This window comes from Cloeon dipterum, chromosome 4, assembly GCF_949628265.1.
Source record: "Cloeon dipterum chromosome 4, ieCloDipt1.1, whole genome shotgun sequence".
NCBI classification, from domain to species: Eukaryota; Metazoa; Arthropoda; class Insecta; order Ephemeroptera; family Baetidae; genus Cloeon; species Cloeon dipterum.
The window spans coordinates 12,749,799-12,775,885 of record NC_088789.1 but is presented as its reverse complement, the minus strand read 5'-3'; the positions used below and the strand labels follow the sequence as shown (position 1 = coordinate 12,775,885).

Sequence of the window (26,087 nt, the reverse complement as noted above, 5' to 3'; positions counted from 1 at the left end):
ACAATATTTTATTTTTTTTGCTCTTTTTTATCCCTGTCCGAGGACCGGAGGACCGGGAAGGGCGCGCACTGCACTAGCACGAATGCTGAAACCCGGGTCCCAATAACACCGCGAACGGATAACATGGGCGCACCAGGCCGCACAGGGACCCAGCCCACTCAAGGGCCACTTGCCTCCGCACCGAGGACTGCATTGAAACGCTAGACATTCGTCCCGTGAAGCCAAATCACGCATGCTGGAAAGGTGCAAACCAGCAAGTAGCGAGTCGGCGCCGGTGCGCCTCCCAGCCCGTTGAGCAATTTGAGCAATTTGAGCAATTCGAGTCACTAAACTAACCACTTTTTTGCCATTTCTGACATTGGGTAGCCAGTATTAGATCTCCGAACTGCTCAAATACCTCTCATTGCTTTGACACTCCTGAGAGTGCCTTAACAATGCGAGCCAACGTTTAATTTTTTTAACATAATTCATAATTGAGGTTGGGAAATTAAGAAATTTTAAACTTTTCTCTGAGCTTCCAACATTCACGGAAACATCAAATGAGAAAAATTATAATGGAATTCCGAGGTTTATTTTAATCAAGCCATCTTATCTTCCAAAACCCCCAAAATAATATAATTTGGCTTATAAATTTGTATAAAATTATTTCATGAATTTTAAAATGTGTGTCAAAAATCTTAATAGTGTTAGGTAGGCTGCTTGATATTAATTTAAATTAATTTAAATACAAATATAATAGTTTTATCCACAAGAATATATGTAGCCTGCTAAATAGGGGCAAAAGGGAAAAGTTTTAACAGTAAAATATACAGTTTTTTTTACAAACTGAATTTATTTTTGCTGTTTATATTTTCATCCAAGTCTAATGTGCAAGTGGTAAACTAAAATATATCAGCGTGTGATTGTCCACTGCATACGACTTTGAATTAAAGAAAATATCTAAAAGTAATTGTTCTACATGGAAAGACGAAAGGTAAGAAGCGGATTTTGCGATACGTTGAATTTCTGCAACTTAACCTGCTTTTCGCGTGCGTAGAAGTGGCACCAAGGGGCTCATGCTGACGCAGTCACATGCAGTCAACACAGACCAGCGTGGTCCGCTGAAGCGGCGCAGTTACCCGACTTGGCAGCGAATAAGTTAACAATCCTTGTGGGCCGCGCCAGCGAGAGTAGAAATACCGTCGAGTCAGTCATGAATATTATTGCATCTCAGCCGCGCTTTTATTCCCTTTGCTAGCAAGGACGATGAATTCGCGCGTCGACAATTATAAGCAATTGAAAATGCTCGGTTTCGTTCGCCAAGAGAGGGTGGAAATGGAAAAGAGAAGGACGACAAGAGGCTCTTTCCTCCGGCTAGCAGAGGACTCTGTGCCAATCGTGCGCTGGTTCCTTTCATCTTGGGCTCTTTTTATTTTCTCGGCACTTTTCGCTCGCAAGTCCGAAGCAGTGCACTTATCTGTGAGAATGGAGATGATCAGCGCGCGCACAAGCTGTTACACCGATATGGGCGGCGAGCGCAACTTTTAAAATATACATGCCCTCGCACTCGCATAGAAGCAGAACAAAATAAAAGACAGGCGAAAGTTTAAATTCTGCCCGACGTCCGCCTGTCCCGAAAACTTTGGGCTGATATTCTGGCGAGAGAGGCAGTGCATTTGCGTGCCCGCTAAATTATTATTCCAACTTTGGAGTTTGAGCCTCGGCCGAATCGCGGCTGGCCATTTATGACCCTCGGAATGCCGGTTATCCGACCGGCGTTTCCAGACCCTGATAGTCTCGTTAATTAGAGCCTGGTCGGCTATATTTCCAGAACGCCGAAAGGGTTGTTTGCAAAAGCGCAGCACTGGAACGACACAGAGCGTCAGGAATTTGCCAAAGCCGCTGGGCGGAAACAATTTCCGCAAAAGTATGCCTTTGACTAAACCCAACAGTGAAACCCGGAATGCACGAATTTTCGTCGCAACTTGCCGTCACGCAGTGGTTTTCATCGCAACAATTCATATCAGCGGAATAAATAAAAATTTGATGAATTTTTTTACACATTGTCTTTGGTAATTGCCATGAAAATATAGTGCACCTAAAATATCATAATGATGATTATTTCTGGTTGAAAACTGAAATTTAAGAGATTTTCCTATTGAACAGTCCACGCCTGTGTCTTAATATGTACATATACATAAAAGACGAAATGCACTATTCAATCTCATCTTCTCTAGATTGCATCAAGTCAATTTGATTTTTGAAAAGAAGAGAGTAAAATTTGGAAATTAAAATCAATCAACTATCATTTTTGGGCAGTGGACAACATAACATCGCAAAATTAAAATTGAAAATTTTGAGAAAAATTAATCATCACAATACTGACAAAACCCATATTAGATTGATTAGACATTTAAGAAAATATGTTTTAGGTTATTTTCCTCCGAGGAAATGTATTTACTAAATTGGCCGCTAAAATTCGTTAAAACTGACTTTTTGTCGCTAGAAATATTTGTGTCTGCCTAATAAACGGATTAAAATGCAAAAATATCAGAAGATGTTTAACCTTTTAGATGATTTAAAGGATTTCGTTATTCGTTTAATGAAGGTGCACTTGGATTTGTCTGCAAGAGCTCTCATTCATTGCAGTCAACATTAACAAAATGCATTGTCAAGAATTCGTGCAGATCATATTAAACTAATTTATCAACATGTCAGTGTATATTTAGTCTCAAAAAGTCATATATGAGGTAACACACACTTGTATTATATTATCCTGTGTGACTGGCGGTGTGCATCATAGCAATGAGGCGGAATCGCGTTTCGCATTGAATAGCGAGACTTGTGTGCAGATGCGAACCTCCCATGCACACAGAAATATCGAATATGTGTGATTCTCGGAAGGGCTGCACCACGTGCACGTACACATTGCGCCTCGCGGCACTCACGGCCGCAATTACAATAATCGTAATAACGATGGCAATAACAATCGGGTCTTGGTCGACGGGCCGTTGACGACCGCATTGTTTCCGTCGCAGCCTCGGCTGTGCGAGCGAGTGTCCATTGTGGGTCCTCTACTGTTTCAGGCGCCGCGCGGCGACAATATAACGTGTGCATAATATTATGCGCTCGCGACCGTGCTGAATGATCGCACACGCCGATGAACAATTTCTGGCTCAATGAAGATTCACATTGCACACAACATGCGCCTGCCACCGCCAAGCAGCCTCTTTTGCTCGACTGGCCACGCCACGAGTCGCGAGCATTTTGCATTTGCATGCAGATCCCTTCGCCAGAGCAAGCTACACATCTCAAGGCTCTCCAAAGGTCTCTCTCTCTCTCTCTCTCTCTCTCTCTCTCTCTCTCTCTCTCTCTCTCTCTCTAGTGATTCGTGCCGCCGTGTAATTATCGGGTTGCATGCATTTGTTGGGCTTTCTCCGTGCGCGGTGAGCAGCCACATTCCCCTCTACGTTAGCGTAATGTGCATAATGCACCTTGCGGATGCAACAGAATTCACTTGCTGATGCTGATGATGACGATCCACTTGCGGCAAGCAGTAGAATGCGCAAGCAATAATGTGCTGGCTCATTCTTGTTTACTTGACTAGGCTGCTTAGCCACACTATTTGAATCAGCTTATTGAATGGAATTGCACTAATTGGAGTGCACTTTGAATAATTCATGGACATTATTGGGTTAAAGATTTTTTCACCAAACGAAACGTGACGTACGGTATAGTTGAATATTTAATAGATTTATTCCCTTTATCAACAAACAACCTCATCAACATTTTTATGCTTCTAATGAATGCATTATGTTTAAATAATGAAATTATTTGGGTATACACCGAATGCAAATTGGCAACATTAAATTGACTTTTTACCAGCAAATTACAATTAGATTTTAAATTTGTTGAGGATGGGAGGGGGAAGTTTCTGTTGCAACATCACAAAACTTCGTAATTCGCTGATAACCTTTTTAATTGCCTCAATACCCGAGAAGAAACGTGCAATGTAACATATTATAAAAGCCAATGCCTATTTGTTTGCCACACGCTTTCTCAGAACAAGAGGGTATTATCTACGTGTTGCGAACAGAATGACAGTAAACATTTCCCCTTGAGGTTTCTGTTCATCCATATCTATAGACCCATAATTATTATTCCAACAATTCTCGACACAAGACGAAGTGAACTATCGACAAATTTCTATTCCCAAAAGCACTTTATCAGCAGTTAAAATCCCAGGAAAGTTCAACGTTCGCGAGTGCCACTTAATTTTCCGTCGCGTTTGTACAGTATTTCTCAATAAAACACAACGTGCACATCACAGAGGAGCGCACTGAGTGGGTTGTTGGTGCAGTTGCAACTCAAGCGAGCAGCTCGGTCAATTGCAAAACATTTTTGCGTGGCAACTCGATCTCCTCTGTATTGAAATTATTAGATACACCAGTGAACATTGCAATAAAATTACGCCAGGCGTCGCTTACACTGCTGAAGCGATAACAACTTCTCATATTACTCTAATATGCAGTTGCTTTGTTAAAATATGGTGTCGTGTATGCAAGCGCGCCAATGTGCAAAGAGCTGGGTATTATGTACAGCTGGCTTGCTTTTATTAAGAAGTGTCTGGCTGCTCGCAACGGCAAAATTTAATGCAATGTGTTTCTTGCTAGTTGTAAATTTCATTTGAGTGTTGCTTGGAAACTGGTTAAGTCCGCTGGGAATTGACGTGGTTTAACTTAGCAATTTTAGTTTCCTTTGAATGAAGTTCGTCATGGTGCTTCTATTTTTATTCTTGTAATATTAAAAGAAAAATTGTGAAAACTTACAATTAACATAACGTTGTTACAAATTGAATTACTACTACAAGTTACACTACTGAAGTTGTAAGAGAGAAAAAACATCTTCTGATAAAAATCATTGAGAGTTATGTGCCAGAGAAAATGGTTGATTTGAGAAAAGTATAAAATCATAGATTCGTAAAAACGGACAAAAACATCTTAACAAAGCAAACATTTTGCAGTCACTCAAGCCATTGGAAGTGATTTTGCATTAGTTAAATGGTGATCTTTTGTCGGCACTTTGAAGTTTGAAAATCCTTGTTGGCATTTAATAGTTTGATAGCCAATAAATATATTCCAACAAGCAAATATTGCTATCATAGCAACAATCATAGCAATTTGCTTTAATTACTAAAATTCTGAAAATATTATTTAAACATAAAAGGGGTCTGTAGAGCTCAAATCAGACAAAACAAGGATATTGTCTTGCAAATAATGCATTCTCAACTACTGATTTTGTGTTCACATTACATGCGAAGTCAACATTCCATCATAATCCAGATATAATTTAACCCCATTCTACCCGCAGAGTAAATGTCAGTGTGGAAATAACAAAAAAGATCACTTTGGCACAAGTGGTGAAGATTCAATTTAGATTCAGCTCGGTCGTCGCTGTTTGCTTCGAATTTAGCCAAAAGAGTGTGCATTTGAGCAAAAAGTGTCCAACACTCTCGCCCCGTTTGTGGATTTATTATTGCCGCGTACAAGATTTACAACCACTCGGTTGCCAGATGAAATGCATTTCAGGCGATTTCCGGCTGCGTAAAGCGTTCGACTCAGGCCAAAAAGTGCTGACACGAGGTCTGCCCCCTGCAACAATGTGTCTCGGGCTAGACAAACGTGTCATTCCGCCCCCACGCGCCCTTCACCCTTTCGAAATCCACCCTTGCGTTAGGTACACGCTTCTGTGCTGCTCGTGAATTATATTTGTGTGTCTGACAGTCTGTCTCCGTCTGCCTGCGGGCGCATGTATGCGTCATCGGTGCCGCCGCCTCCAGTCAAAAACCCCATTTGAATTCAGCTCCTCGAAGATTATCGCGCTTGCCCTCAATCCTGCAAAATGTATCTCTGCTGGCAGCGAGCAAGGCCATAGAATGAAGCGACGGCGAGTGCATGTGTAAGGAAGACTGGGAGCGTCTTAAAAACCGACTCCCGACGCTGGAGGCAATTTAAAATTTTGATGATGTCTCCATGAAGAGGAGAGCTCTGTAAAAAGTGACATTTTTTGTTAGGCTGTCTCTACTGTCTCTTGTTGCGTTATTTCAGTCAGCCCGCAAAGAATGCAAGCTTTATACTCATACGTGGGCTGAGGATGTTTTGTGCAACGAGCACTGGCGGCACAGTTTGAAATTGAAATGAAAAAGTCCTACTTGCGACAGCTAAATCTTTAATGAAGAGGTAGCAGTGAAGGACAAAATGCACAAAACATGTATTTTATTTTTTACATACTTCAAGATTTTTCATTACAAGTCAAAAAGAAGCAGAAACTATTTATAATTAACTTTCAATGCGTGAATTAAACATAAACTAATCGTGCGAAGTAGTATTTAAGTATTACTTAAAGCCATTCTCTTAATTCTTTAATCCGTGTCTCAAGCAAGCTGGGGAACCGCCTAAATTCCTTCCGCAACAATCTCAAGCAATGTGCCTTCAAATAGCCTCCAAGTGTTACTGGCAAGTACCCTGACAAGAAAAAGAATATATAGAAATTTCAAGTGCATAGCGAGAGTGGGCGACCGGACAATCGTATCGTGGCATGACATCTACCCCTAGTATTTATTGCAGCAGATAGCGTGGTGTGTTTTCGAGCATGCAAGCGCCGCAAGTGATTGTCTTCGTCATGTGGTGTGAAAGTTGCATCAATCACACATCGCGGCGAGGACAGAAAAAGCGTCGACCACGGTCGTCCGTCCGGTGCCGGCAGTTTTTGTGATAAGAGTGGTTTTGCGATACAGAAAGAGAGCACAGCACAGGATGAGAGAGCTGGTTCGTTCGACCGGCCCTACCTCTCGCTATGGAGGACTCTCCCGATATCGATTTCCGTGCTGTGTGCCTTACTACCCCCGTTAGTCCTTGCTGCCGCCGCCACACACCGCCCCCAGTCAACGGCCCTTCCCAAACAAATTCGACAGTTGACAGAGGGATTTGGATGGAAAAAGTCTCCCAAACGCTAACGTTGTTTTGAGGATATAAATATTTAAAACTGCTTTTTACTCGCACATCCTGATATTTTTTCGCAAATGATATCTAAATTTGTTCGTTCTCTTTATGTTAATTATAAAAAACTGTCTTCTTTTAAGTGGTTTGTAAATTAAAATTATTTTCCTAAAATATCCTAACGACTTTCTTTTCTTTATGTTGGATTGAAATTCCAGACATTTTTCCTCGAAACCAAGTTCTTTATTAAGCTCAACCAGTTTCGGCTTCTACCCGAAGCGAGCAGTTCTTAGAACTCTCCAGAATTTCAATTTAACATAAAACTTAAATTGTGTTACACATTGTCAAAATCTCCATACACTTAATTCTTTTTATTCCATTTAATATTCACAAAAAATATTTAATATTTAATATTATAATTCTGTAGCATAGCAAATTTTATTTATTTTTCCAAAGAATCAAGCAATGGTTACTCCTACAGATTTGCAAAATTTTAATGAGTGTCTAAATTTCAATGTATTGAAAACTGTGTTTAGTACTATTTTTACTGTGATTGTCTTTTATGGACATGCTTAGTGTTGATTTTTGTTCAAAAATGAAGATTTGAAACAGTAAAATAGATCCTCAACGAGCCCCAATTAAGACTAAACATTCATGTAACATGTATGTTTGGCCGCGAGCGAGGGATTGATTAAGGAAGTAATCTAGCAGCGAGCATCCTCGTGTTAAGATCCACGATAGGTCCGTGCAGCACAAGAACGCCGTGTTCTAATTAGCAACTCTTGTCTAACGTGCTAGCGGCTCTTTCCACTATTTTTTTTTTTTTTTGAACTGGCTAGATTACGGCAACAGTCCCAGAGAAGAGATTTTGCTTTCTGTCCTGTGAGATGCAATCAGCAAAAAGTCGTGCAGCACGTACTCCTTTTATTGTTTTCGTGCAATTTAGATGCAATAATTGGAGTCGGTTGGCGTCACCCAGCGTTTGCATTATATTAGCCGGACAGTAGTGGAAGTGTTTGTGTGCACTCGCACAACCCGCCGTTTTGTCGCCGACTTTCCTAGGCCAGCCGAGCATTAATATGTATGGCGAGTCGACGCGGCTGGCTCGAAATAATTTAATTTTGGCCCCGCCGGCTGCAGCTATAAATGAATTCTGCGCCTGTTCGCGGCCGAGCAAAGCCAGACCAGTGTTTGGTTTTATTCGTAGTAATGAGTTGCAATGTGTATTTTAATTAGACCATTAATTTCACAGCCGGTGCGCGAATCTGTTAGAGCAGCGCGTCCAGTCGCTGCAGAGACTTTTAAATGTGTACATGTAATAGGCTTATGAATATGGGACGATGGAAATTTTATACAAGCGGGCGAAATAGCTTGTTCTAGAGAAAGCAATTTGCGAAATCTGGTGTTTGCGGTCAGAACATCGCCAAACAATTTCGGAAATTGCAGACGCAGTCGCAGGAAATAGAAATTTAAGCGCAATTTTAATTGAAAATAGTTTTTTCTTTCCGACCGATTAAGCAAGTGGCTAAATTAGCACAAAAAACCTTTAACAAGCAGAGACCCTACACAAAACAAGGAAGGATTGGAACTATGAAATTATTACAAATAATTAAATCCACCAACCACTGTGTATTTATATAGCCATTTTTTGCTGAGGGGGCTACTAATTTGAAACGCTCTTGGTAATTCATGCAGCACATTTGAATTGCGTGTAAATAAAAACAGTTAAACAACAAATTAGTAGAGTTTTGAAATTGGAGAGTAAGTTCAGCCACAGCAAAAAAAAGCTCTTTTCCCAAAGCTGTAAGCAAATGTGTGTAACACCATGTAGTTTTCAGTGTATTACGTCACACTCTTTGTGTATTTTTATAAACAACGCAATACACCATAGAGGAGAACATATTGGCAATTTACACGTTGAATATCCGTCATTATACATGTTTGAGTGTTCGCACTACACAATTCACTAGCCAGGCGAGCTATAAAAAATTGACTATACATTTTGACGCGGGAATACTCTCATCCATCACAATTTTCTGCATTTGCACCAATGTTTGTTTAGGAGTTTTTCATTTCAAAAGCAAACATCGTGGTTCGTTTTATGCGGGCTATTACTCGCGCCTGGAATTGCGATTCAATTATAACAAAACTCGATAAAAACAATTTTACGACACGATGAAATGAACAGTAAAGCGCGACATCTCACTGAAGAAGGGGAGTTACGACACCCGTCGAGTGCACTAGGGGCTGGGCGCGGACGGTATGCGTCACGGCAGATGCAAATGATCGACCTGAATTGGATTAATTATGCCGAGGGCTGGCGCAAATCTTGACTCGGCGCTCGCGAATCCATATACAGCTAATTGCACTTTGGAGTGCGACCGAGGCGACAGCGCGGGAAGCTGCGAATGAGCCGGTGCATTAATTTCACCAGACGGCCCTCTCACTCTCTCGCGCCGTGCAGCTCATGCTAAGTGCAGGTTAATCACTTTAATTAAATTAATTACCGCCATACGAGGCTGCTATAAATGATATACGGCTTTAAACAGGCGACCAACACAGGCTGGCAGGCAGGAAGCGGCGGCTCCATCAAGCGCCAGAGCGTCGCGGCCGGGTGGGGGTGAGCCGATTCCGACGCGGCCCGCCCTTGGATTATCCTGGCTGGCATTTTGAAAGGCTACCCAATTTATGCCCAGCCGGGTAGAAACGACGTCTTGATAAACATTTTATAGCTGCGAAGACACCTAACCGGTCTAGAGAAGGAAAGCCCAAAAGTCTGTAGACCGTATCATTAATTAAAAAAAAAACAAAAAAAAACAAGAAAATCAAACTAATCCTCTTCGATTAGAAGTGATCAGTTACCTTTAAAAAATATTGAGATTAATTTTTAAAGGTTTTGTTTTTAAATATTCTCAACATGTTTTTATGTCAACAGACGGCCCGAACATTTACCGCCAAAATTCCACTTCTAAGTCCCTGCTTGTGGACCAGTGTAGGGTTTTTTACACATTGTCGCTTTCATACGATGAAACTTGCCTACGTTCAAAAACAAAGTAACAAATCAAAGCATGAAATTGAGTTAAGTAATTTACTTAATTTAAAAATATTTTTGTGTAGCACAACGAGTCTTTTTTCAGCAATTCGCTTTTACCTCTTTTCAGCGAAGCTGACAGGCCCATTTTAGAGGGATTCCCTAGAGCCAAGTATGCGGGTCATTGTTTTGTTTCTGGATGTTTGCGATTGCAAGACAGAAAAATACATTGTGTTGAAAGGCGGCAGCACGCGCTCGACTGCTAAATTAGGCTGGTGCTCCGCGCTGTGGAAAAAGGGTTAAATAAGTGGCTTTACTTCCGCCTTTTTTACACAGAGCGGCGGCTCACAAAAGAAAAGGCCCACAAGCTTTCATATTGTGTGTAAAAACCCGAGCTTATCCATTGTTTTTTTCAGCTCCTTTTCCACGCCGCGTGCTCTTGGCACACAACAACATCAGCTTCATCAGAGTTACTGCTGCAGCCGAAATTCAAGAGTACGTACGCTCAAATTCGGTTGATTGTTATCTGGGGACTTCTCTTTTCGTTCGCCCGCCTGACTCGTGCCAGAGAAGTCACGAAACCCTTGTTTTCTTTGCGCTCTCGTTTTTGCCCGCTGCACCGCGCTTGGTTTGGCCGCGCGAGTCCAATGACGGCTGATTTATTTCATTAGCTGCTCAGTCGATCCGCCAGTATGGTCTAATGGTGCCGAGCGCAAAGAAACGGAGTCTAATTGTGTGGAAACGAGGCTATTATCGAGTTCAAAAGAATCAGCCAAGCAATTGGCATTTTCAATTCCGCAGCTTTTCAAGCAAAACGTTAAGCCAACCACAAAATTGAATCGGGCCTGAATTGTCTCGATTTGTAAATTTAGGACGCTGTTGATTCAGAAGCATCCTAACCAGACACTTTGTGATGACTCGTGGTGCTGCAAAATGAATGATGCGGACCATTCTTCGACAAACGCAGGCCCCTGGGATCAGAATTAAGGCCCCCGCTGGCGACGGCGCGCAGTAAGTTTAATGTAGCCCTCGGCCGTCACTCTGATATCAAATGGGGTGAGCGAACGTGACTAGTCGGTTCACTCGCCTTTTTTCCCCTCGCCAGCTGCACGGACGCGTAAGTCAAAGAGAGCCGCCAACCACCGTTGCGCGTGCGGGGGTGTGAATGGCCATTTTTGCAATTTGCTGGCAGCGGCAGCTCCAACTTTCGCGGCAGCAAATCTAGTTAATCAAACTGCAATTTGGCCTGGAAACCATCATCTCAGGATTGTGGAATTCTTCGCTAGTCCACCACTTTTCCCGCGATTGTTTGCGAGAAAAATTTATCCGCACTCACTGCCAGTCGAAATAAATTATCGCCAACGCTGCGAGCTCATTTCGTATTTTGCCAGCACGCCTGGCTTAACTCTCTGGAGCTGCTGATTAAATTCTTTTCCCGGGTGTTGTCGAGTGAGTACACGCTGAGTGCATTTGAGCAGGACGCGACGTCCTTCATTATCATTTAGAAAGCCCGAATAAGCCTGACCTAATTTTTCACACTGCTTTTTGGGCAAATCTTTGCATGGCAACACTCGCAGACATAGTGCTGATGTGAACGAGCAATTTTCTCCGAGGGAACGTTTTAATGAAATGAGTGATATGCTACGAATAAATTAGACGTAACGCAGCTCCCTTGTAGGGGATTTTGCAAGGTACTCATCCTTAGTGATATGTTGCCTATTCCTTCGCATCAAGATAAATTTCATCTAAAGTCTAATATTACAAGCTAATTAACATAAAATATAGTCCAATTTCGCTCTTAAGTTAATTCCCTGGTGATTAAATAATTTGTTTGGTGAAGCGAAGAAAATTATCAAGGATTTCCAGAGGGTTACATTCACAATTAATTCAATTCCATCATTGTCCTTAATACTGATGCCATATTTTCGGAGAATGCATTAACGAAAAATTGCTGTTTTTTACCAGTTAACCTCATTTGAGATGGGTGACCCCTGATAATGAACAACTCGCGAAAACTCCCAATAACCTCGCGAACGAATGACATGGGCGCACGAGCCTCACGGGCGGCTATACATTGGCCCCTTGTGTCTCGTCAGCAGTGCATTTCCTGGGAAACCAAAATCTATTGCCACATAATTAACTGAAGTGGATTTATAATCACCGTGGAAGATAAAAACGATCGACCTCATTCATTTCTGAACACAAATCAAGAAGAGAAGCGAGTGATTAAATCTTGTGAAAACTCCATCACTCGCACTCCTTCATACAAGTCACAAACCCAAAATAAAATCGATCGTTATGTTGACTGCATGTGTTTGAACATTCTCTGTGGTTAAGAATTTTCCATTTCAGAAAAAAGCTACTAATGAGGTCAGAGTTGCACAGTACAAGAACGTAAATTATTTTAAAGATCGCACAGCCCCCAGCCATTTCAAAATAACACGCATTGTAGAACGATAATAATTTTTCCTAATTTTAAAATGTTACATTACTATGAGTAAATTTCCACTAATTTCTGTTTAAAAAAAGCAGTAAAAATGAAATTAAAAAATTCTAGACCATTTTTGAAAAACGGTGCCCATTCCAAAAACAGTACCGATCTTACGGAATCAGACCCCAGGTGAATATATTTGTGGATTTTAAAAGTGATTGCTGTATTTAACATCAGGCAAGAAACAAAATTTTGACTTTCCATGACGTTTTTTTAAAGGTCACAGCTTACTTGCTATAATAGTGCTGGCATTTGAAAAAAATGGGACTCGTCAAATAAAGACAGAGAGATGAATCAGGTGGAGTGGAACTTTTAACTGCCATTTCCCTGATTTTTTCACCTGCTTGTAAACCTCTGGAGCTGCGTGTTGTTTTTTCAACACTGTGGGCCCAAAGTTTGCTAGTAAAAATATTTTCATGAATTACCGCAGGCGAAAAATGGCAAAAGTTATCCGCCACGAATATTCGGCGTGACCTTCACATCATCAGACGGCGGGAAAGAGAAAAGTCGTTGGCGCGCAAATAGAGTCGTAAATAATGGCCAGGCGGATGCTAGGCAGACGGATGCACCGCGATCTGTGTGTGTATACGTGTGAGGCGACGCTTTGCAGACAATGCCGGCCGCGGAACGGCTGTATACACATAAAATGCCATCGAGAGCGTGCGCGAATCGATCGCCGGTGATGGTAAAAGTACAACAATGGATGCGACAAGAGTGCTGGAGAGGCTGCAAAGTTGGCGGCTGATTGTTAAACGGCCGCGTGGACCACAATACCAGCTGGGGATCTTGAACAACAAACGGCCCTCGTGTAACGCCAGGCTCAGCTGCACTGGTCAAGGCTGACCCGCTGCTTGGAGCACACACCCACACACGCTACTTAACCCGCGTTGAATGAACTTTGGCGGCATTATTTGTTCACCTCCCTCCTGTAACCGAAGTGAAATTCAAAGGCCTGCAAAAAGATCGACATGGCGCTTATGTCTGCTGGATTGCACCGAGTGGTGAGCAGAGCGACGACCTGCACACCAGCCAGCCCGGCTCTGTGTGAAAAGTTTCTCTGCGCTGTTGGTATAGACGTGGGCAAAAAGCGGTAGCCGGCGGCTGCTGGAGCGGGTGAAATATTGGTTTTCACAGGCCCTCGAGGACTATTGGGCTTGATCTTTGCGCTTGAGCTTGATAAAAAGTATAATTGAAAAATAGCTTGTGTATGCTTTTTATCTGCTGACACAACAGGTGCTGAGATCTGCCAAAATGTCATCCATTCGATTTTTGTTCTTCCATTTTTCATAATAAATGGAAGCAGATATTGATATTCGATCAGCTGCAACTAATGTTGGCGAAATTCTTTGATGCATTGAATATTCAAATCTGCAAAAACCAACATATAGAATTCAATGAATTGAACTAAAATATCCTAACGAGGTCATTTTCTTTGGGTACACTGCCGTATGTGTACCCTGGGGTGTCAAAGGTGAGTTTTTCGCACTGCGCAGCAGTGACATACGGCGGGGTGAGATTTTCTCACCCCTGATTTGCAGTGTATAAGGGCTATTATTATTATTATTTAGTTATTCCGAGGAAAATTTCCGGAACCATCAATATTCAACGTGAGTTCAATGAATGTCTAGACGTTATTAAGCTTCGGAAACAAATTGGAGTTTTACGTATAAACTGAATCAAACGCAATACTGGGCTATTTCTCTGGCAAGTGCTCCTTTGCCCCCTGGCCATTACGAGAGAAGGAAAATATTAAACGCTTGCTCAAGTGGCCACTTGGAAGGAAGGTTCGCTCTTGTCCTTCTGTGCTGCATCAATATTGGTGGCCGGTGAAGAAGTGGCACTTAACCGTTCACACGACAAAGCCCGCGAGAAACTTTGAAACCGTACTGCCCATAAAACAGACTAGTCAGATGGGTGATGGCCAGTCCCTTGTGTGATTATACCACAGGAGCGGAAGAAAGGAGTGACAGAGCGAGAAAGGGATCGCAGCCGAGAGCTCCAGCAACTCGGAATCTGCGACAGGGATGCCGCATTAAAGACCACTCTCGGTGAAAAATGAAACTGTCCACGCGTTATGAATTTATATACTCCGCCTTTCCCTCCTAAACTAACAAAAATGGAGCAAAGAAGGAAAACAGTGTGGGAAAATATTAGAAATTGCTCATCCAGACGTCAGTCAGAGTTCTAACAAGGGAAACTTTTACTTTTAGCTCAATTAAAAAAAAGATACTCGTACTATACTAAGGGATGCTACTCAATGCAACGCAGACCATTTTACTTTTAGGTTGGAAATCTGGCCTAGATGTTAAGCATTCCTGTGCTGTCTCCATGAATAAGCGGAAATTCTGTTATTTTGTCAAGAGCAGAAAAATGACGGTTCGAAGCCATTTATTACACTTTACTGGTGCGAAGATAAACACCGCTGGCAGTGATGCAACCGTCACTAAAATAAATTCGACAACATGCAGCGCGGCGACAAAAACGATTTATGATATCTCCCGACGGGACATAAAATAGCCGGACGAAGGAATAGCCTGGCTGGCTGCTGATAAAAATTGGGTCCAAATCCAGTTCGGCGATTTGGCGACACGAAAAGCCGCCGACGCGCCAATATTTCGACACCATGGATCGTGATAAATGGTCGAGTGGCGCCGAACGGACGACGGACAATTTCAGTCACGCCGATTCGCTCCTATCTGACAAAGCCCCCAACAAGCTAATCACCATAATTTCGCGTACGTGTCGGCGCAATCCAGGCCTGACGGTTTGTTTGTCTGCGTGTTTGCCTATTTGGGAAATGGATTCTACGCCCTCGGCGGCCATGCTTGTTTTTGTCGCATCTCGCGCACAAAAGGGGAGCTTTCGCACAAGTGTTTGGCACGTGGTGTGACAGAGAACAATATTGTCAGTCGCTCAAAGCTTAGTTGCGTGCGAGGTTCACCCTATTGTTGGCAAACATCTTTAGACAAATTAGGCTTCATTAAAAGAGAACAAAAGAGAGGTTGAATTATAAAGGCCTTTGATATGTATTTTCCGACATTCATTGTTATTAATTTTGATTGATAAAAATATGAATGATTTGATGAAGCACGATAGGAAATGTTAAGTTGGCACCGCAAGTTTGCTCACTGCTCTGTGTGCCTTTCTTGATTGCTGTGCTCTATTTCCACATTGCACGCCAGAGAATAATCGAGAACCTCGCTCCCGTCAGCTAGATGACAACTTAAACTTCAGTGATTGTGTGCAGTTGCGATAATGTAACTTTGCCTCTGCAATTTATGCATTCAAAACTGACAATATCGTCAAATGCAGCCATAATCATGGGAGCTATAGTTTGATCAACTTTGATTTCAAGCTACTGTTGAACTTGGATAATGCTCACAACACATGGCGCACTTTGACTCGATCGGAATGCCTATTTATTAAGATTATTGCGGTAATACAAAACAGTGGCTTAGAAATCAATGACCAGCATTTTTATTGACTGAACTTTACCTCATTTGAAACTAACTCAATATATCTGTCACAACTTTTTAATTTAACAGTTTATCGAAACAACTCATTTAGAAAAAAACGAGCCTCACAGTCGCAAAAGTTAATATAATTTTTACATGTTTCGGCTTTTTGCCAGGGCACCCAATTTTTAGGGAGTGTTAATATGATCAGCTCATTGCAATCTTTTTATTTTTCACTGAGATGATTTTATCTTTGTGGATGCAAGAGCTCAACCCTTAATAAAAAATAATGTATGGAAAAGAGAGTACTCGGATTTTCCGGATTTTCCCTCTCATAAATTTTAATTGGTCCGACTAACCGTTAACGCTCTCTTCTTAAGCCAACCAAACTTACCGCAGAGTTTATGAGAGCGGTGTGGGAGGGTATGTTAGAAGTGAGATCTTTACCTGCAGTGCACCGGTAGCTGTCTCGGCGCGCAAGATTGATAGGCGAACGTACGGTGGATGTTGCAATCTGAAAAACGACTGCTGAGAACACGCCTCTCACTGAAGATAAGCCGAGTAATGATGTATTGTGTCTCTCTGTCTGTGTCGTGCATACCAGGACTCTTTTTTGCACCCAGGCGAGAGGATCAAGGAGAAAATTTAACATGATAAAACGTCACTAGCAGGCGTAGCCCCACAAATATCACAAGGGAAATCATGGTTTTCCCCAAACCACTCGCTTTATGTGGCTGATAAATAAATTAAATTGCTGGCGTCCTTCAAGCAGATTAAGACCAAACCAATACAAACAATTTATTTGTTAAATGCTAAATTTATTTTTCCTCTTAATCGCCCTAGTGCAAAAAACTGGTTTGCATTCTACTAGCCCGGGACAAGCAAAACGTTTTACTGTGCACAAAGTAATCCCGGTAGACTGAAGAGATTTATTTACGAGTGGACAATGGTGCAAACAACTGACCCCAGTTCGCAACGAGTGCACTTTGACGGCTGCAGCCGAGCGGCGAGACACATCACGGGATCAGCGAGCAGCATCCACCGAGAGGCTTTGAGCAGCAAAAAAGCACCATAAAATATTATGAAGAGAAAAATTTATCACAGCTTTCACAGTTTTTGCTCACACACCTCACACGTGCAAGCAAATAAAGCACGATACAATTTAAAATGTCAGGTTTGGCTAAACTGCGCTGAATGTTGTACAGTTTGTATTATAATTATGCAGAATACCAGGCATGTGTTTTAATATTTTAGAGGTCAGAAAGTTTAAAAATTTGCCAGATTAATGTTAGTTAACTCCTAAGGCTGTTAATTCGTTTGCACAGCATTTTTGCTTGTTTAACAGCGTCACGTTTGTTTGTATTTTTTAAGCTTACTCCAGTTGGTCGTTTCATTAAATTAAAACGTTCATGAATCGAATGGCAAAGGTGAGCACTGAGTGGACGAGCACGGCCTGGTGGACTACTAATGAATAAACTATTCGGTTCAATATTTTATCGCACCAAAGGGGTTCCAGTGAATGTACACATATGATCAACTGTATGCTTAACCATCAATATTTGCTTGAGCTAACCAAATCAACTGTGGCTTACATTTTTCGATGTTAAAATTTAAAGATTTCGATAAAAGCTTTATCAAATAATTTATCTCATATTCCTTCAACATTGATTACCTTATACCTTATCACAGTCAATATGTGACATGTGACGAGTTAAGGATTAATATTATTTTTTTTAAAAAAAAACAGTGCATTCAGAGAAGATTAATAATCTTTGTCAAGTTTTGACAATAATGCTAATTTTTTGCATTCCAAGGAGAAGATATTCCATCTTTAAAAATTATTTTCTTTGGTCTAGCACGAGCTTTGATTATAATAGTTTAGTTTTTAAGTGAATCGACTAAAAATTGTGCGGAAATCGGCATATTTTCCGTAATTTTACATATCCTTCATGTTTTTTTTTTATATAAAATTTTAACTTCAACGTAGATAACTGATGTAATGGCATCCACCGACGAATGCAAACTACTCCCTCATTTAAAGTTAACTAACTGAAGCTTTCAGAAATCCCCCGAGCATTTTATTATCCACGCCAACGCCTGCACGGAATTTTTGTGCAAGTTCACAGGGGAGAGCAGACCTTATCTCTGGTGTGGTGCGGTTTTAAGCGCGCAGTTATAAATGTCAAATGGTGCGCTGCTACACCTCGTGCGGTTGCCGGTAATGAAATTTAATTCTTTTCTTTATTGTCCCGCCGCCACCTCTGAACTGCCGTGCGGGCTGCATACGGAACGCCTGTCCCAGGGGCTGCGTGAGACACAGCCGCATCCGCGCTCTAACGGGAAAACAGTGAGTTTGATGAAGGCTTTTCCGAACTGTGCTGCCGCCACGAGGGGAAATCTTCAAACCCTTTCTGCGCATAAATGGGTTATCTTTGTTGAATTCTGCTCAGTGCCACTCAAAGCCATTTAGTGACTGACAAAAAATTGCTTAGAATGGTCAGTTTTCATTTATTGCGTAGGCGAAGCAAAGGGCTGATATTCCAAGAAACTATAGGGCTCCTATTTCTGGCGAATGGCCTACGTGCAAAATCATATAATGTAAAAGCTCAAACTTTGTCCATAATTAAAATGAGAAGAACGCAAAACCTTCTAAATGTTTGCAAATTGCTATGCACTTTTTAACAGAAACAAATACAGATAGGGAAAATCACAATCTTTTCATAAACGAAACTGCAGGATTATGCAAATTACGAAAAAATATGCAAATACAAGTATTTACACGATGTGGTTTAATATGAATTTTGATGTATCTGTCTGAATGTGGAGTTTATAAATAGATGGATAGCATGTGATCGAATTGGTTGCATACTGAGGCTATACCATTTTTTCTCCAAACATAGAGGAAATTTTTTGTTTAAATGTGTTGGCCTGCATGAGCTAAATCGCGAAAAAACATCAATTCTGCTTCTGCACAGTATTCTCGCTATATTTTCCATTTACAGGAGAGTTGAATTATTCAGCACGACGTTTCATCGCGCCAGGATATTAAATTTTTATCCATTAAGTCCGACCGTCAGTAGAGTTAGAGTATGCTTAATATCATGCTAAAGCTCTCGCGCGTGTCGTTTATTTAATTTTTCAGCTGTGCACGAATTATTCATCAGCTGAATTCGCGCACTCCAAACAACTGTTTGCTGGATTTTTATACTTATCTCCGCCTGTGTTTCGTGCACTCCCTTCTGTTCAAATATTTACACTAGCTGCACGGATATACACTGGCGCGCCGGTAGGCCTTTTGTGCTTCATACACCGCACCCGCGTTCGGCGCGCGGTTCGCGCGTTTTTTATTCAAAGTTATGCCACCCGCGCAACAGATGAGTTCTCCCGTCTGCATAACCGGAATATTGCCAGCAGCTTGTTTCCGAGTGAACAGGAAATTTTGTTGTGGGTGTTATGGAAATAGACTTAACTCTATAGCGTGACTCTCGACTAAAATTGATACTCGATTATTGGAAATGACAATCAACTGTGAAGAAATACGTATTGCTCAGTGATCTTGTAAAACACGAATCACTTCACCGCGTTTTTCAACGCCGCAAGTTATGCTTGAATGAATTTTCCACGTAACTTGGTAAGATTGAATATTCATTGTTGTGTGTGTAATATATTTTAGATGAGTACGTGAGGGCTGTCTCCAAAGTAATGAGCGTAAAATAATATATTTATGGAAGGAAAATGCGAACATTACTCGTTGTCATCGTTTTATTTAAGCCCGCGAATGAATTCTTCCGCGAATGAATCCTCGATTGCGACATTCAATTCAATAAAATTTATAGAAAGAATCTAAAAATCAGGACGCCGTCGGAATTTTCAGCTTCTGCTCTTAAAGTGTTGTCTGTACGGTGTGTTGGATTTAACTTTCTGTATAAGATAGTAGTACAAAGCAATAAATATCAAATCATCAAAGTATTAAAAATTAGGGTGATACACAAGAAGCGTGTCCTAATCGTTGTCACCCTGAGTAGCGGTTACGTCTGTCAAGGTTGCACCCGATACGATACTCGGCGCGACAATTAACAACTGGTCACTCTTTTAATAGTGCTCGACCATGTTTTTATGCCTGATTTCGATTCTTTTTTTACTTTATCTTATGACAGAAAATTGCTTGTTTTCAGAAATCAAATTTAATTTCCATCAGTACTAAATTTCCAATCAAAGATCACAAGAATTACTATGCTACCAAGGTAAATTTAACTCAACCCTTATAAGGTTTGGTTTTCACGCAAGCAACAATGATTTTCTGAGTTTTGCAGCATCATTCCTTTTTACCTTTGTCTCAGTCAGCTGTGATCTGTGATTAAAAAGTTTGCCGAAACTTAGCTCTCTCGTTCAAAGAGGTCGCTTAAGACTAATGATTTTTTTAATTAATTGTCCTGTGTAAACTTGATACAATTTCCACAATCAGAAAGCCCATCGACCACTGAGAGGCTTCTCTCCCTGGGCGAAGGACCTTTTAGGCTCTGAATACACCCCGACTCCTGTCCCTAGGGAATGCCCACTAATCCTACCGTGATTGTGCCTTTGCTTCTAGGAGTTTTATCAAATTAGCATTTGCTCTTTCGGCGAAATACGCTAAAGACATGACACGCTTTTAGGGGATTAAGAGATTCCCGGACATTTAATGATTAAAATTTCCCCATGAACGCGCGCGAAGAGTGCGAAGCTCCGAATACCTTTAGAAATAACGTGACACCAAGCGAGAAATTAAACTTGCTTGAGGGAGACAAAGACTGCCTGGAATTCATCTTGCTCGCGACATTTCGCCTCTTCCATCTTATTAGACTCTGTCATGTCAGAAGTTATGCGAGAGAGGACAAAGAGAAGGCCGACATTTTCACTCTCAGGCCGGTTAAATTAAGTCGACGTTGTTTGCTCAGGTGACAAACCGAGGGAAGATTTTCAATCGTTGTCTACAGCAAAATACAACCCTCCGGCCACAGCGCTATAGCTGCACTTCGTAAAGGGAAAAATTTTAATTACGGTGTGGAAAAACGCATGCCTCCAAAGAAAAGCTTGTCTGCTGCATAGAGCTTTGATTTATTAAACAACGGTTAAATCCTTCTCTCCGGCTTAGCAGAAAGTGTGTGTACTTTGCCCTCTGTGTGGGTTTTCCAGCCTCTCATAAGCATGAGCCGCATGAGCAAGTAATAATTTAACATGGTAAAATTGCTCTACGGATGCCGCTGCTAAAGAAGAAGATACCGTAAACCTAAAAGCCTCCATTTACATTTTTGATGTAATTCCCTCATGAGACTGATAGGCAGAAATTTCGTCAGAGAAAAGGAGTGTGAGCATTGCACAGTGGCCGTGACCCGATTTGTCACAGAATCCGCTTTCATCCGTAGAGTGGTGTAAATGGAATGCATAAATTTTCATTGTGCTAGTTTTGCTTGGTCGCTTCCCTTTTTCTCAGCATCTTCCCCAAGGAGGGAGGCAGGTGCACACGCACGAGCGCATTGTGTACTCACCCCAAAGCCTTGGTGCTGATGAGCGGTGTCTTCAAGCTGAGAATCCCGTTGAGGCGGCTGAGCGACGAGGTGGGATGTTGCATCACCACCGGCTCGGCCTCCTCCTCTTCCTCTTGCTTGCGCTTCCTTTTCTGCCACCAGTAGCAGGCGTACAGAGCGGCCACCAGGGCCAGCAGGGCGAGCAGCGAGCTCAGCACCGCTGTCCAAATCACCTCCTTGCGCTCCATTCCGCTTGCCTATAACACAAAACAGTTTGATATAGATTTATTTTGTGTTGGAAACTGAATTTGATATTTTTTAATTCTTGTTTCTCTAGAATTATTGATTTTTTGCATTATTTTGATAGTTTTGTCATGTTTCGATTCATTATTTGATATTTCCTGTATTGATGTTGCAACAATAAACAGTTATAATATTTCTTATATGAAAGACGACAAAGACTAGTTATCCAATGATAAATTCTTTCCATATTATAAATATCATATAATTAATCCTTGTACCGCAGGCCTCAACATTAAAATCTAATGTCTATTACCTCAAAAAAGTCAGCAAATATATATGGAGTGCTCATATTGTACTTTCTTTTCCAATCTCATCCTCCCAAAGTGAAGCAACTGCCGATTTTGCATAATCTACTCTCCTTAATTAGGTTTTCAAAAATTCCTAATAATAGACAAATAAAATGAATCGGAGACGTGCTTTCGTTGCATGCAAAAGAGAAGATGCCTTCAAGGCTTAAAATCTAAGTCTGACTTAAAAAAATAATGAGCTCTGAAGGGAAAATATCGCAATATTCCTGAAAAAATTCTACTTCATAAAGTAAGAACCACATGGAAGCTCTTTTCATAACATTAAGTGAAACTAGTTTGGATTTTGGATCTAACAGTTGCTTTCAATGCAGCAGATGTCTCCTCGTAGTGCGCACATCATGTGATCACTCCATCCAACAAGTAACCTTACTTGACTATATATTCGATAAAAATATCATATGACAATTATGTTATTTGTTTATTCCTACTGTCATAGTTACAAAATTTAAATACATAAAATTAAGACATGGTAAGAATGGGCAAACAAATGCTAGCAGAAAACTGCAAAAACGCTTGAAAACATAAGTTATCTCACGCCGCACTGAGCCGCACATCACATTATAGGAAGTATACTGCTTTTTATTTTAATATTAAAACTGACTGTAACAAACTTTAGTTGAAAAGAGATAGAAGTGAGTAGACGCAGAGCTGAAACCATCTCTATTAAGATAGAAATAGTGAACGAGATTGAATGCGTTGGAGTTATGAGTCTTCCATTTAATTTGTTTTCCTTGGGAAGACACACGATGCCAAAATAGAGAATATATTTTGCAATCTTGAGAACCACGCAATGCGCTATGTATGCCCTCCTCTTTTAAAGCTTTTTAATATCCCCGACTTGCCAGACCCTTGTAAAGACTGAAGGGTTCTGGTACTACTGCTTGTGAAATCAAAATCCGATACGATGATACCCGATCTCGGCACAAATCAAAGAGCGCTCTGCGAAATTGCCGGCATGTTTTCTTTAGCTCTCGAGTTCGTCATCGGCTTCATTTTTTGCCATCTTTGTAATTGCGCAAATCTTTGGTCCTTTGAGACGAAATAAATCAAGCAGGATGTAAAATATGATTCCGACTTTGCTGATAAAGTGATTAAGCGTTAACTGAATCTCTTACAGAACTCGTTTTCATGTGTTTGTTCGAGGTAGCTAAAGTAATTTCTTCAAAAATAATTAACAAACGAGTCGAGTGGAAATTGAGTAACTTCTGTCGACTAACGCAGACTGACAATCAGTCGATTTGATCGACCTGATAAGTAGGAAGGTCGCAATTTCCGTGCACACAGCTTCATCAGTTGTATGTCGTATGTGTATTTTCCTAGTGCGAGACGTGCCGGTGTTTTGTCAATAATAATTCGCGCCACCACGCACGAGTAGACGGCTCTTTTCGCTCCGTAATTGACACAGGGCGCTTGACTTCCCGACTCCATTCGCGCTGCATGAATTAACGTAATTACGGTACCAAAGTAGGTGAACGCAAGGCGGAGTTGGAGTCTATTGTTGCATGGACTACTTTCAGACAACGTAGGAGGCGAGAATCGATTAAAAACGTCGAGCTGTTAAACAAATCTAAGTCGGGATTGTGAACCAATCACACCTTTCATTTAGTACATATTTACGTCCGCAGAAGCTGCTATCACAATTAAGGAACCCTTTGTTACACAAAAAGCACTCTTGAGCGATTCAAACCTTAAGTTTGCGGCTAAAATCACTTTTCAGAAGCACAAAGAGGCGCCCGAGTTATTTTTGCAGCAAGACACAAAGAAGCAGAGAGACTTCGAGCTGAGATTCACCACTCGAGCCCGGCTTCGTTGCTGATCAAACTCCTAGCACGCTCGCTTCACATGATTCTTATGTGTTGCGGATGCTGCTGGCCTGACGTCAAACTGAGTTGCGGAATGAAAAATAGAGGCCCTCTAATGGAATATTATTTTACAATAGCCCGACCTGCGTGCTTTCATCCTTGATTGAATTGCTAAACAAATATTTTGCAAAGGTCTTGGTAAAATTTAATTTGTTTTGAACACATTCGCCAAAATTCACCACTGGCTTTATTTAGCACAATACCAGACAGAAACTAATAGAAATTTCTAAAAATATTTTTTGTAGCTTGTGAAAAAAGAAAACAAATTCGTTTTTTTAGTCGTACGGATATAAAAATTCATTATTAACTATTTAATTACATGTTTAAAAAATCACAAAACTGGTTAACTCCCTATAACAAAATAATGCAGTAGAATTTTGCCGGGAAATTCGGGTTGTTGTGAAACCCCTGCTTAAAAATACGTTGAATCAGTGAGCGAGTTGGCATTGGGAAGGAGTTGAGGGGAAATGACCAATAAATTATATTCCATTCCACTGACGCAATCATGTACATTTCAATCATCTCATAACACATAGTGGATGTCATCCATTTGCCGTGTTCACTCTTGGAATCAGAGCTATAAAAAACTTGTTTGCGGCGGAAATGTACTCGTGTCGTTACGCGGGCACACAAAGTGCGTTGAGAGTGCGTCATGCGAAGGATGCGCTAAGCTATCAAAACTTGATTGAAAAGTTTCGAATCAGAATCAATTTCCTCGGTGCGTTGGTCTCAGTTATTTCGATACTCGGGAGAGCACAGCCAGCCGGCTGAAATGAAACCAATAATATATTTCCCCTGAGACTCAACAGGCTTAGTGCTCAACCCGGCAGCGTCTTCTCGCACCACTCGATCGTGAGCAGAAGAAATAGCCGCTTGGACCCTTGTGCGTATAGCCTTCGCATTTCGTGTGCATGAATATTCGTACACAAAACGCATCACGATTTCATCCCATGTGTAGCAACTCTTTCTATTCATGGACAGATATTTTTAAAAGTAAAGAGAAATAGTTGGAAAAATGAAAATTAGTAATGAGACCTTGAATACCATAACTGGTACAAAGACAAGCAAACCGCAGCCGCAAATTTGCTCTTTCAAGAGTCACTCGCATGCATAATGCAGGCAATTAACTTCCGCGAGCGATCTCTGCGCTGCTCCAATCGCGAGCAGCAGAAGTTTCTGCTTATAATAAATATTGCAGTAGGGCATAGATGGAATGGAAACACTGTACTGACCCGATCAAGGTTGAAAAAACGAGCTCGAACTCTGCCCACACCTCGAGGCCTGGTGAACTACGCAGCTCCAATCACCGTGACGCAAAAGACCAAAACGTTTCTAGCATGCAGAGCCGCAATTAAAATTGGCAGAAAGCGCTTTCCAATCATTTCTCGCTGCAGAGGTCCAACAGCAAGTGAACCTTTTCGCCGATGAGTGGAATATAAATTTCAAGCGGAAAATTGTGCTGGCGGACGTGTGGGATGAGCCAGGCAGCGTGTCCCATTTCCCTACCGTGAATAAACTGAATGTAGACAATATTGCTCGTAGGACGCGGACAAACAAACTAGCGCTGCGGCCCGATAAAGAGAACAGACGAGAGCAGGTCTATACCATTGATTAGTACGGCGGCACGTCCTGTTTGCCTTGATATTGTAATCGTCTCGCAGTGAATGTTGATTTTGCTCTTCCTCCACTGCCTAATGAAGTGGCTAAATCGAATCAATTTGTTCCCAAAATACAACAACGCACTACGTATGTGCGGTGTTTTTAGACTAAAATTTATCTTGCGAATAGTTCAAATATATTAAATTACCGAAAGATGATTATTTAATTGATTTTTAATGCAACCTTGCAATGGTTTGCAAATTAGAAAATTTTTAATATTAATTTACCTATGTGTTGCTTAAAATTTTATGACATAAAAATATAAATTATAGATTCTATTGATGGGGTTCAGTGAAGCGAGAGATTTACTTAACTAATGAAATTCTTTTGCAGATTACGCAGAGTAATAATTATTTTTAATGTATTGATTTTTATTGTTTTAGTTAATTGTAATGGATATTTTTAGAAATAGCACGATTAACATTATTTTATAGTAAAAGCAAAATTATATAAAATTTCTACTGAAACTTTTAATTATATTTCTCATATATAAA

General features: G+C 41.1%; 1 protein-coding gene across 3 annotated transcripts in view; it reads right to left on the bottom strand.

The window, feature by feature from the left end:
• Syt7 (Synaptotagmin 7) overlaps window positions 1-26,087 on the bottom strand; it is a 177,598-nt gene that overhangs the window by 117,990 nt on the left and 33,521 nt on the right. For all 3 annotated transcript variants that reach the window (XM_065487801.1, XM_065487799.1, XM_065487800.1), the window contains exon 2: window positions 21,483-21,718. In XM_065487801.1, the coding sequence (XP_065343873.1) occupies window positions 21,483-21,709 (227 nt within the window). In that variant the 5' untranslated portion in view covers window positions 21,710-21,718. The remainder of the gene's footprint in view (window positions 1-21,482; window positions 21,719-26,087) is intronic.